The following is a 14,080-nucleotide window of genomic DNA, read 5'->3' as shown; positions in this document are numbered from 1 at the left end:
TGCAGCTTTAAAGCCATTTAACGTAACATAAACAAGAACATTTTGTTTGTAATTTGCTAAATGTCTTACAGCCCGACTGTGTCTCCAATTAGGAACTTAAGGTTCATTTAGTAATTTACATCTGGTTCTGATTTAAGGTGGCTTTCCTTGACTAAAAGGAACTCAAGAACCCTTTCCAACTCTCTGGGCCAACCCGTTCTGTTCAAAGCTGACCAGCCCTTTTATTTTATAGACTTTGAATTGTCTGACATTGTCATCATAAGCTCAGGTCCTATACCAGGGTGATCAGCATCAGAGCATTACAAAATCACAGAGCAATGAGAAATTTGGATGAAGCCTTATCAAAAAGATGTTGAGGGTTGCTGAAATTCCAGGGAGCCACGATTCAAGAGGATGGTATTGTTTACTTATTTTTTCTTCCTCTGCAGGTTCCAGTCAGGGAAAGATAAGTAGCAAAACCGGGCATCACAGCAATACTTGTGTTTTATCCCCTTTCTCCATCTGGTGCCTTTTAAACAACTTGGTATGCTTCTGAAATGGGTTCTCCATTGTCTTGCAAGTTATTAGCATTTAAAACCCCCAGTTGGAATCCCAAGCACAATTTTCTCTGCATTCCAGATTCAGTATTGTCTTCTCAAGTATTCAAAGGGAGCCATCTCTGAGTGTGTCTAGTGTCTTTGGAGGGAAAGATTCCTGAAGGAGGTCCTGTGTTGCTTGAGAATTGTTGTTATCACTTCTATTAGCTTTCTTTTGATTTCTCCTCCTTGAAAGCGTATTGGGGGAACCAAAGTACCTACAGTTTCTTGCTCAGCATGGATTCTAAAAACTAAAGACCCATCCGACCTCCGTGCTGACTTTCTACTCCTGCATGGACTCCACACTGAGCAGGCATGCAATGGAAACACAGTTCTCTATTAGGCATGTTCCTACTGGTCGGCAGAAAATTATTCAATTATAATCTCACTAATGATGTTTTCCCATAAATATTGTAATTTTCTGAGTCCCTAATAAGTCATTGATAACTGTCCATTTCCCCCAGTTTGTGTTTATTTTTGTAGCCGCTCACAGTTTTGGGCTATTATGGCAACAGGGTTTTCAAGCAAGCAAAGCCCATGAAATCCCCACCTCCTACCCAAACTGCCTACACAATGCAAAACCATCCTGTGGGCTTGTCTAAACTAATTTAGGAGTGTTCCTTTAAAAACACAGAGCAACAGTATTAAATGAGAGTTAAGTACAGTTACTTTAAGTTTGAAGCAGATACTATAGTGTGTCAGCGCAATGAGTCAACATAAAGGGAATGGATGGTTGGTAATGCAGCAGAAATAACACCTTGGGATAACTTTGACATTTTTTGGATCTCCAGAGTGCCTTTTAGGCAGGCATGTTTGCCTCGCTGGCATCTCCTGCAAACAGTCTGCCATGGTGCAGCAGAGCAGAGGCCGGACCAAAGGATGCCAAATGCTCTGAATGTAGGCATGGGCGTGGGTCCTATGTGTGTTGTATGTAGTGTTGTAATCCAGCCATTTGAGAACAATGCAGTCTGTGTCTTTATTAAGCAAGAGCATCTCTAGATGGAAAGAATCAGCACTTCTGAATTCCTGCTACATCAACAGGGAACATCATGCATGGCCACAAACCATCTCAGGGTGACCTAAATTGCTCACAACACCTAATTTAGGTAATTCTCAAACAAGTACTCAAATTTCAAAATACTTGAATCTTTCAAGAAACCTAAGATAGAAATATTTTCTTAGACAATCTTGGCAAAAATCTGTTTTAGTCAGTAGATTTTGATTCTAGGATATGAATCATGTTGTCCAACTATTATATAAGTCTGTTCTTTATTTACTAAATACAGTTTCCTTCCAACACTCCTCCATAAACCTCAGTTACCTCTATAAGCAAGAACCCAGGGGGAGACTCATTTTGAGTTACTTATTAAGTGAGAAATAAAATGCAAAAGAGAAGGAAAAACACCTTGATGTTATACGTGTTTGATTAAGAAGTCTTGACTATTACATTGTAACTGTAATCACATCTATTCTGAAACTTAGAGTAGGGGATGGGAGTAATGTCCCCTTTTAAGATGACAGTTGATAATAGCAATTCTAATCCTCTCACTCTCATATGCATATCTACAACTATATAATCTCTCATATGCATATATATAAAATCTCTAATATGCATATATGTAATCTCTCTCTCTGCACACACCACACACACACACACACATACACACACACACATACACACACACAGACAATTAATCTTATACAGCTAGGCAAAAAGAATGTTCAAAGATATTTTAATAATCCTCTCTTGTTATATTAAAAAAGCAAATCATCACTGTAATAGAATCAATGGATGAAACTTAGATCTTTATACTTGCTGTCTTAGGAATTATCTGGTTTTGACTGCATGAACATTTTTTTTATCCACGAGAAATAAGAGTGCAGACAGTTATTTTTATATTGGAAATTCAAAGGATAGCTCCTGGGAGGTGAAAAGTCTTTCTAACTCTGTCTTGAAAACTCCGGGCTTGAACCTAGGGAAGTCTTAGGACAACTGGGACCATAAAGACAGGTAGGAAAGGAGACTAAATGTTAGTCTGAGAAAGGGCAGAAGGCAAGGCAGAACAAAGGGGAACCATGTATTCCTTCTGATGAGTGAGAGCTGCTGTGCACAGTCCCTGGGGAGAAGGCACTTTCTGGAACTTCCTCCAGGAAATTGAATCTCAGAGTGGTAGAGGACAAGGGTTGATGCTCAGGATTTCCAAGAGTACATGGAGGATTAGCAGAACAGCAGAATAGGTAGGCATGGATCAGAGAAGAGGGACAGGGCTGGGCTCTCTCATCCTAGTGTGCTTTGACCATCAGTGAGCAATCCCTGCTGACTGGAGGGAAGATACCTATACAGCTGCACGCTCACCTGGAAACCTCATCTAAGATCTGGGAGTATGGAAGAAAATTGAACTGAGTTAGGGACCATCTAGAAACTGGCTCCCAAATCCTGAAATGATCATGTGAGGTTTCAATTAGAATTAAACAATACAATGTTACTTGCTCTATTTACAGTCACATGACCACATCCATTAAGTGCACAGGGTTCTCACAGTGCGTTCACCACCATTAATGGCAGCTCTTAGCACCTCTTACTCTATAGGGAAGGTTTTGTTGGCATTACCTCTGCCTGCAATCTTGAAGACATAAGAAAATGTGTAGAAATTTCAGGTTGTGACAGCTGTGGAGCCTCCATGGGACTGGACTGGGCCTTCCGCATAAGTAACACAGTTGTGTAGTTTGGTCTGCTTAAGAGGCCCCCTGGCCTCTTAAGTAGGATCAGGATCTATCCCCAGTGCATGAGCTGGCTTTTTGGAGCTCATTACCTATGGTGGGACACCTTGCACAGCCTTGATGCAGGGGGAGGGGCTTGGACCTGCCTCTACTGAATGTACCAGGCTCTTCTGACTCCCCAGGGGAGACCTTGCCTTGGAGGAGGAGGGAATTGTGGGTGGGTTGTTGGGGGGCAGGCTGGTGGGGAGAAGCAGGAGGAGGGAAGAGGGGAATCTGTGGTTGGTATGTAAAATGATTGGAAATTTCGAGTCGTGAAGGATAACTGACTTAGCAGTAGTTGGCAGGTGGGGATGGGAGGGAAGCTCTGATTCTTGGCATCTGCTTTTATCACTGCAGCCGTCACTGCTGCGATGTTTGTCAGGAAGAGAAAGGTTAAATGGCAATTTCTCCTCAGAGTAGCCATGTCCCAGCTACATAAGCCAGAGGGATCAACAGCAGAGTGGAGACCTATTTGTCTTGTTTATTTGCCAAATCTATTTTATCTGGACAGTGCTTGGCAAATATATGCTCAAAAATATTTGTTAAATAAGTGAGAGAACTTAATTTTCCTGGCTCTAGTTCATAGATTTTGGACAATTCATTATAGACCCATGAGTACTGAGTAGAACAAAGGAGATAATTCAAATGTCTTTTAATAGTGTAAATCCTACTTATAGTATATATATATATATATATATATATATATATATATATATATATAAACTAAGATTCCTATAGAGCCAGTACAGTTTTCTTTTTTAAAGTCCCAATCCACGCTCCACTGTGTGTGTATGTGTGTGTGTGTGTAGGGAGGGAGGGAGGGAGGGACAGAGGGAGAGAGAGAGAGAGGGAGAGAGGGAGGGAGGGAGAGAGGGAGGGAGAGAGGGAGGGAGGGAGGGAGAGGAAAGAGAGAATGAATTTGTACAAGTATGGTCCTGTGCATGCCAAGGCGCATGTGTGGTAGTCAAAGGACAATTTCACGTGCTGGCCATTTCCTTCCAAGTTGTTTGTGGCAGGGTCTCTTTGTTGTTATCTGCTGTGAATGCCAGCCTAGCTGATCCCTGAGCTTCCAGGGATTTCCTGATTTCTGCTTCCATCTTACTGTAGAAATGCTATCATTTCTGGCTTTATATGAGTCCTGTTCTTTACGAGTTTTGAACTCAGGCCTTTACACTCGAGTAGCAAGTACTTCAAATATACTTCCCTGGACATGGTGAAGAGCCACAAACATTTCTTTCAAGAATCAAATGTGACCCTAAAACATGATTAGTGCAGTAATTTTCATTTCACAATAGCTGTGTTTATGTTGTCATGTTGATAATTTATTCATTATCATGCTTATTTAATGTTTGTGGCAATAATTCTCCATTTTGACAATGACCATCTAGTCTCTAGTTTAGACAGAAGATTGGTATTGCTTTTTCATGTGGGTAAGCTCCATCTACTTTCTGAAACTTTACACCTCATCTGCTTCAAAATCTCCTAGGTGACTCATGGCACTGCTGGTATGTCTCACATGTCCTTCCCTAAGCATGGCCCTCAGTCACACCATGGACATCCATAAGTAAAGACAGGGAAATCAGCCATCTGGTCCCACTTAACACAGCCTGGAAACATGGGCAAAATATATGTGGGGGGTTGAATAACATATCCCGGTAGTCTTTAGGGAAGGATGGAGGCTCTTAAACTTGAGGTCCATTTTGCAAAGAGCAAAAAGTGTTTGATGACAATAGGGTGAATCTGAGTGCTGAAGAGAGGCATGGACAATTTTCAAAGGCAAACTTTTAGTCTCTATGCTCACACTGCAACATTAAGATATAATCCTGGCTGGGGTAAGTGGAAGTCTTTCCAAAAGTAGCTATTCTGTATAAACTCTGAAACAAGGAAACTAACATTCTACTTATGAAAGAGTCTGAAGGGAGTATAAGATGAAGGGCCCTCTGTTAAAGTCTGGTTTAGGTGGGATACTTTCTAAGTCATGCTTATGGATGGCATCTGACCATTTTCCCTGGTGCTCACCAAAGCTCTTTTTGAAGCCCCCTATATTCTGCTTGCAATCAAGCTGATTCCATCCATTTCATCCCTTCTTACCTGTTTCTGCTCTTCTCCAAGGCCATCCCACATGGAAGCTACAATCTTAGAGACTTCACCAAAAGTAGCATTTGGATTTTGGCCCTTGATGGCAGCCTGAGTGTCACGGAAGAACAAAGCATAGGCAGACACAGGCTTCTGGGGTTCATTAGGGTCCTTCTTCTTCTTTTTTTTGGGAGTTTTTGGTTTTTTTCCCATATCAGAGGCAGGCCGCTTCTCTCCACCATTGATCTGAAATAAAAATCAACACAGATTATGGAGGAACTGAGAAAATTGTTGGCTGAATCATATTTCCATTCTTCCTTGACACAGACACAGAATGCCACCCAGACACCCCCCCCCACACACACACACACAGATATTTCTATAAGAATGGAGGGAATTGCTGGTGCCATTTTACACATAAATCTTCATATTTTGTTCGGGGTAGAAATCAATGGTAGAATGCTTGTCCAGTGTGCTCAAGTACTTAGATTTGATCCCTAGCACCACACCACAACAAAAAACTACAAACAAAAAGACAATGTGTGCATTTCATTTAGTCTCCACACTCATCCTTTTCTCAGTTTAATTGACCCAGCTCTAACATCTTTGAAGCCTTTGGTAATTTTCACTGGGTATGCCATGCCTAGCTTGAGCATCCATGGTTTTACCTAACTTTGCTTTCAATCTTCTGTAGAAGTGCTGGGATTACAAACATGTGATAATATATCTGCCTTTACATGAGTTCTGGGGATTTGAACTCAGGTTCTCACATGTGTCAGCAAGCACTCTACTACTGTTAAATGCTACTCTTTCTCTCCCTTCATCATTTCTCTTTCACTGTAGCTGTGACAGCAGCAACCTTCTCTTGTAGAGATCTTATTTGGCTTACCTTCTTCCGTGGAGTTCTGACTTAGCTTTCTAATTATGACTTTAAACATTGGGTCAGCATCTCTAACAAAGTTTAATTGTTCTTGATTTTAACTTAGGATGATGGATGTGGTTGGGGGTGGGAATCCAGCAAGGCTTATGGTTTACAGAGTAGACAGGCTCTAGGATCTAGAACTTTCTGCAATGATGGCAAAATTCTTTTTTTTTTAATTAAGAATAATTTTTTTATTCAAAGATTCCCCTTCCCTCCTCCCACCTCTCCAGCCTCCCTCTTCCAACCCATCTTCCATTCCCTCCTACAAGAAAGTAAGGCCTCCCATGGGGAGATACATTTAGTACAGGCAGGTCCAAGCCCCTCCCCCTGCTACAAGGCTGTTTGAGGTGTCCCATCATAGGTAGTAGGCTCCAAAAAGCCTGCTCATGCACCAGGGATGGATTCTAAGCCTACTGCCAGTAAGCCCCTTAAGCAGATAAAGCTACACAACTGTCTTGCTATACAGAGGGCCTAGTCTAGTCCCATGCAGCTGTTGATCTAAATTTCACGAGTTCTTACTAGTTTGGTTTGGTTGTCTCTGTAGGTTACCCCATCATGATCTTGATACTCTTGCTCATAGAATCCCTCTTTTCTCTCTTCGACTGGACTCGTGAAGCTTGGCCTAGTGTTTGGCTGTGGGTCTCTGCATCTGCTTCCATCAGTTACTGGAGAAAGGCTCTATGATGACAGTTAGGGTATTCACCAATCTGATTACTGGGGTAAGCCAGTTCAGGCACCCTCTCCACTATTGCTAGTAGTCTAAGCAGGGGTCATCCTTGGGGATTCCTGGGAACTTCTCTAGCACCCGATTTTTCCTATCCCCATGATGTCTCTATCATGGTATCTATTTCATTGCTCTTCCACCCTGTCCCTGTTCCAGCTTGACCATTCTGTTCCCTTATGTTATCATCTCCCATCCCCTACCCTCAACTGCCCACCCCTCATCCCCAGTTTACTCAGGGAGATCTCATCTATTTGTCCTTACCAGGGTGATCCATGCATCTCTCTTTGGGTCTTCCTTGTTAGCTAGCTTCTCTGGAGCTATTGATTATAGTTTGGTTATCTTTTGCTTTACATCTACTATCTACTTATGAGTACATACCATATTTGTCCTTCTGAATCTGGGTTACCTCACATAGGATGATATTTTCCTAGTTCAATCCATTTACCTGCAAATTTCATGATGTCAATGTTTTTCTCTACTGAGCACTATTCCATTGTGTATATGTACCACATTTTCTTAATCCATTATTCAGCTGAGGGGCATCTAGGTTATTTCCAGGTTCTGGCTATTGTGAACAGTGCTGCTATGAACATAGTTGAGCATATGTCTCTGTGGTATGATTGAGCATTCCTTGGGTATATACTCAAGAGTAGTATCATTGGGTCTTGAGCAAGATTGATTCCCAATTTTCTGAGAGACCGCCACACTGATTTCCAAAGTGGCTGTACCAGTTTGTGCTCCCACCAACAGTGGAGGAGTGTTCCACTTACGCCACATCCTCTCCAACATAAGCTGTCTGCAGTGCTTTTGATCTTAGCCATTCTGACATGTGTAAGATGGTATCTCAGAGTTGCTTTGATTTGCATTTCCCTGATGATGAAGGATGTTGAGCAATTCCTTAAATGTGTTTTGGTCATTTGAGATTCTGTTGAGAATTCTCTGTTTAGCTCTGTAGCCTATTTTTTAATTGGGTTGTTCATTATTTTGATGTCTAGTTTCTTGAATTCTTTATATATTTTGGAGATCAGCCCTCTGTCAGATGTGGGGTTGGTGAAGATCTTTTCCCATTCTGTAGGCTGTCATTTCGTCTTATTTACTGTGTCCTTTGCCTGACAAAAGCTTCTCAGTTTCAGGAGGTCCCATTTATTAATTGTTGCTCTCAGTGTCTGTGCTACTGGTGTTATATTTAGTAAATGATCTCCTGTGCCAATGTGTTCAAGACTACTTTCTACTTTCTCTTCTATCCGGTTCAGTGTAACTGGTTTTATATTGAGGTCTTTGATCCACTTGGACTTGAGTTTTGTGCATGGTGATAGATATGAATCTATTTGCAATCTGCTACATGTTGACATCCAGTTAGATGGCAAAATTCTATAATCTACACTGTCCTATTTGGCTTTCACAAGCCATACGATGGTAATGAATGCTTAAATGAATGAGAGGAGTTGTATTCTTTTTCAAATTCAACTAGAGACCAGTACCCAATAACTAATACATTGAAGGCTTTGCCTGCAAAATTTATATTCCAGAAATTTTTGGAACAATTTAGATGAGCATTTTACTCTGTTTAAAAATAGATTCAATATTTTCCACTCTTCTGAGATTATTTAAATTGTTATTCTGACACAATCAGAAAAGCTATACTGAGTGTGCTTACGGTACTTACATGTGAATAACATTTTTTTTTTTTTTTTGCTAAGTAAAGATGATGACATTCAATCCATCTCTATAAAATAAGGATTCTAGAGAGGATTTCTTTCCAGCTCTAAAGTCTTGTGACTTGAAAGGAATATATAATGTTGCTACCTGTGAAGATCCCTGTTCACGCGGGCCTGTCCCACTGACCCGAATCCTGTTTACATGATCTCCCAGCAGTGGCCACTCTCACAGCTGTCCTGACCCTTATCTTCTGTGGCTGTTTTGTGCTTTTCCTGCTTGTGGATACTGTATGACTTATTCACATAACACGATTGGTATTGCAGGTGTGTAAGATAAACCCTACTGTGCATAGGACACACATTCTGTCAGGAGTCGACCTAGGCTCACACCTTCCCTCAGTTAACCATCATCTCTGTTGTCTTTCTTAAAGCAATTTTCCTGAGCTCCAATTTTCTACCATAACTTAGTTTCAGATCTATTTTTTATAATTACTGTAATGTACATATTTATATATTTTAAAACTTTAAAAGCATATTCAAATACAAGTGATGAAACCTTAAAAATTAACTCATCAAAGAAATGCAAAAACATCATCTTTGTTTTTGATAACGTAAAGTTAGTTTGAAAGATTTGTTTAAGTACTAACAAGAAATATGAAAAAGCTTAGTGAATTCTTTGGCATTGTTTTCATTTGTGAAAGATAGAGACCTGAGAATGATAGTTAAGATGACAATTATTGACAATTGATGATTGCCGTAAGTGGACAGCTGGTTTTCTACAGGGATTTGGCACCTGAGTGGCTATCCATGGTTCCACTACATGTCCTATGTCCTTGTGCATACACGCAGCACTTAGTGGACCTAGTGGGTTTCAAAAGAGTACATAAAGTTGGGAGGTGTGGTGGTTTGAAGATGATTAGCCCCATAGGTCCATATATTTGAATGTTTAGTCACTAGAGAGTAGAACTGTTTGAAAGGATTATTAGTTAGAAGGTGTGGCCTTGTTGGGGGAAGTGTGTCACTGGGGGGTGGGCTTTGATTATTCAAAGCCCACTCTAAGCAAAAGTCTCTCTCTGCTGCCTGTAGACCCAGATGTAGAACTCTCAGCTACATCTCCAACAATATGTCTGCCTGCATGCTGCCATGCTTCCTGCCATGATGATAATGATTAACCTCTGAAACTGTGAGTCAGTCCCCAGTTAAGTGCTTTCTTTTGTAAGATTTGCCTTGGTCATGGTGTCTCTTCATAGCAATGGAACAGTATTAAGACAGGAAGGAAAGTGAGAGAAGGGACAGGAGAGGAATTAGACAGAGACTGGGGGAGTTGATCACTATACATTATGTGAATGTATGAAATTATTGAACAGTAAAAAAAATGTTCCACTTGAAAAAAATAGAAATTGGCTACTCTGAAATTGTCTACTCCAGGAGATCAAAGGACCCCACAGTGACACTATGTTCTGAACCAAGTTAAGGTGTTCTAGATTACATTAGTCTATAATCTGAGGGGTGAGCCTAAGAAACTGCCGAGCCTCCTATAATTCTGTCAGAAGAGAAGGTCAAACATGGCTGCCCATGGAGAAGCTTTTAACAATACACCTAGGCATGGGATGCTGATCTCAGTCAAAACATCTCAATTCCATTCGACTACCTGACACATAAATGTACTGAGGGAGAAACAAGCTACTCTTTCTCTCTGCTAAGACTACACATGCTTATATTTTTCTCCTTTTTATAACCAATTCCTCAAGGCACTTTTCTGTGCTGGCTGTGTACTGTCTCTTATCATCACTTCTTGGTGCTTCCACCTCTCGTAGCTTATCATAAAGTCCCCATTGCCTTCACTGAATTATCCAAGTTCCTTGGGAAGGTGCTTCTCTTGGTCTTGGGACACCAACCCTGAGGTTCTTCTCTTATTTTGCTGGCCTTGCTGGTTTTAGAATCATTTTTTTTTTTTTTTGGCTCATCTTTCGCTATATGGCCATTTTGTGGTAGCATGCTTTATAGGGTTCTGTGCTGTAAACTCTATCCCCTTATGAATCTTATAAGCACATAGGCTTCTATTACTATCTGTGGTTGGATGATTGTGAGGTCTGGACTCCCCTGATTTGACATGCATATAAGCAACTATTATTTGATGTTGTTATCTGAAAATCTTAATTAATTGTCAAACTTAAGTCAGGCTCCTGTGTTTGCTGAGTGACCTAGATTTCTATCCATAGCATGTAACAGACTTCTAACTATACAATAATGTGCATATTGTTGCCATGCTTTTTTTCCAGCCCCAGTGGAAGTATTACCAAGGTAGGGTCTGGTCTAGTTTTGCTTACACTAGCACTTGTGTGGTTCCTGAAACACACAGTAAATACTTAACAGTTGCTATAGTACTAGTAAATAAAGTAATATAAACTAATACTTTGACAGGAAGGATGAATTAATGTAAATACAAATGGTTTCTGTTACAGGAAATTACTCACAGACTTGCTTGAGCACTTTAGGAGAATAAACAAATATGCAGTAAAAGAAAAAAACATGAAAGGTTTTATTTAAAAATTATTTGAAATATTACTAGCAATTTCATTTTACTATAGGATGTATCTTTGTGATTTTATTCTTTATAGTTTTTATGTCTAATTTTATAATTTATAAATATAAAAATTTATATTTTTTGTCATTTACATTCATAACAATACAATCTTTAAAAAAATAACATGAGTCCATGAGATTGATGATGAAGAATGTTAAAACTGAGTGTGTGAACCATCTTTCCTAGAGAAGTATAGTTACCACTCCTTATCAGTACATAAATCCATAGCTGCATACAATGCAGAGATTACTGGATCATGGGGAACCCAGACCCAACAGATGCATCAACCTCACAGCTCCTGCATCTATGGCTCAGGGGACATGGAGGAAAAGGGGGCTGAGAGCTTGTAAGAATCACAATACCAGGAAGTCTGCTGTGAGCCAGTCTTTCCTAAAAATAGCTGCATAAACAAGACCAGAACAATGGCTATTTCATTGACATGCTTATGTGAAAGGAGAAAAAGTTCTCAGGGTCCCACCCCTAGACAAAGAACTATAGGCAACTAAGGACAGCAGGGAGAAGAAGAAAGAAGAATTAGCCTCTCCCAGGGATGAGCCCCCTTACTACTTGTCCAGTGCAGAGTGGTCAGCTCTAAAACTCAGCAGGTTATATTGATATGTTTGTGCATACACATATGTATGTCATAATCAAAGAAAAGGAGGCTATAAACTTGAGAGTGGAGGGGACATGGGAAAGCTTTGAAGAAGAGTAGCTGAGAGGGCATGGAAGGAGAAAGAGAGGGGTAAAGTGATGTAATTCTATTTCAATTGAAACCATATTAGCAAAAAATGATATTAAAATGGAGTAGTCAAAGTAGGTAAGTATTCAGCTATGGATGACTCCTGAGGATATGGCCAGCAGCATGGTCATTCCAATAAGCAATCCCATAGTATATATTTAAAAGTTGCTGAGAGTATATTGTAAGCATCCTCATTAACAACAAAACAAACAGGAAAAAATAAAACCCAATAACAAGAAAACAAAAATCAGTGACGAGGTAAGATAAAGTGGTGGGTGTTAATTTTCTTGGCTGTTGTAATTATTTCATAATGTACATATACATCAAATAATTATGCTGCATATCTCATATATAATTTTATTTGTCAATCACAGTTTAATAAAGCTAGAAATAAGAGAGGTGATTGTGATATTTAAGGGAATATTTCATCAATGGTGGGAATAATTAGAAATGGAACAAAGCACAGATAAGTACATGCTTATTCATGGATAATATTACCTATATAATTTTAAAATTTAATTAAAATAGTAATGACTAGACAAATTGAATTAGTTACAACTGACAATTATGTCACTCTTCCCAGAAAATAAGCAAATGTTGAGAGATAAATCTATCATGTAATACATTTTTTATAAAGGATTTCCCCAAAATTATTTAAATAATTTCCTTCCTCCAACCACAAAAATTCAGGCTCATTCATTGTAGTTGAAAGTTTTCCTGTGTCCCATCCAGTCTGCAGCTGCTCAGATCCAAGTAAACACACGAAGGCTTGTATTAATTAAAACTACTCTGCCATTAGCTCAGGCCTACCACTAACCAGCTCTTACACTTAAACTCAGCCCATTTCTGTTAATCTATATGTTGCCATGTGTTCCATGGCTTTACCTGTGTGACATTACATGCTGCTCCCTGGACGGCAGGCTGGCATTTCTTGACTCAGCCTTCCTCTTCCCAGAATTCTCCTATCCTGCATATGCTTCCTGCCTGGTTCAAACTTATAGTCATATTAGGTATGTTTTCAAGGTCAAGCAGAGATATATTTTAGATAGACATGTCATCTTCAAACACTTCAAAGACAAAGAATATAGCATTTAAAATGTTTTTAAAACTTAGACTTTTCTGGACAATGAGACACGTCTGCTCCTGGCAGCACCAGTTACTTCAAGGAGAATGATGGACATTAAGTAAACTCATATGGAGTTTGCTTTCTTTGTGGCAAAAGTTAGCCACTGGGCAAAAATGTGTCCTTGTGTTGACTGATTGACAATATGTTATATAAACTGGACATGCAGGACCCATAGGAATGTGACCAGTGAACTTTGCAAGGTGAGGTGGTCCTTCAGGTTCCTGCTTTGCAGAAGAAACTGCCAGATATTCTACAGGATACAGAAAAAAGTGACTGAGAGACTAGGCCTATGAGCTGAAGATGGATGCCCCAATGTTACAGAGGAACTTTGGATGATTGTCCAGGTAACAAGCTGTCTTTGTCATTCTAGATTTTTGGAAGTTGCTTACAATGCACTTCCTATTTACTTAAGTAATATTATATATTTCTGGAGTTTTTGATGTAGTTGAAGACTAGATAGTTATAATTTTCCTTGGTTATAATAAAATACAATTTCAGAATAAAACTGTAGATTCACAATTATAGGATAGATAGAATATTTTCTTTAATTTTGCCAAATACAAACAGACTAGACATTGTAACTGTAATTCTTGCTTGATAACTGTTCTATTATATAATTTTACTATGTTAGAGTTAAAACCTTCCCTTTTGTTTAGACAGAAAAGGGGAAATGCTGTGGGATAATGCCCTTGTACACTGATTTAATAAAACACTGATTGGCCAGTAGCCCAGCAGGAAGTATAGGCAGGGCCAGCAGAAGATGAGAATTCTAGAAAAAGGAAGGCTGAGTCAGAAGTTGCCAGCCAGAAACAGAGGAAGCAAGATGACAAGACAAAACTGAGAAAAGGTACCAAGCCACATGGCTAAACATAGATACGAATTAAGGTTTAATTTAAGTGTAAGAGCTAGTCAG

The 14,080-nt window shown here is 39.6% G+C and overlaps 1 protein-coding gene across 2 annotated transcripts in view; it reads right to left on the bottom strand.

The window, feature by feature from the left end:
- The window catches only part of Tox (thymocyte selection associated high mobility group box), a 308,857-nt gene that overhangs the window by 29,270 nt on the left and 265,507 nt on the right, over window positions 1-14,080 (bottom strand). For both annotated transcript variants that reach the window (XM_028878520.2, XM_037202429.1), the window contains one exon: window positions 5,427-5,657. In XM_028878520.2, the coding sequence (XP_028734353.1) occupies window positions 5,427-5,657 (231 nt within the window). The remainder of the gene's footprint in view (window positions 1-5,426; window positions 5,658-14,080) is intronic.

Source organism: Peromyscus leucopus, chromosome 2 (genome assembly GCF_004664715.2).
Source record: "Peromyscus leucopus breed LL Stock chromosome 2, UCI_PerLeu_2.1, whole genome shotgun sequence".
Classification (NCBI taxonomy): Eukaryota; Metazoa; Chordata; class Mammalia; order Rodentia; family Cricetidae; genus Peromyscus; species Peromyscus leucopus.
The sequence above is the reverse complement of the archived record's forward strand: the minus strand, read 5'-3'. Positions and strand labels throughout refer to the sequence as shown.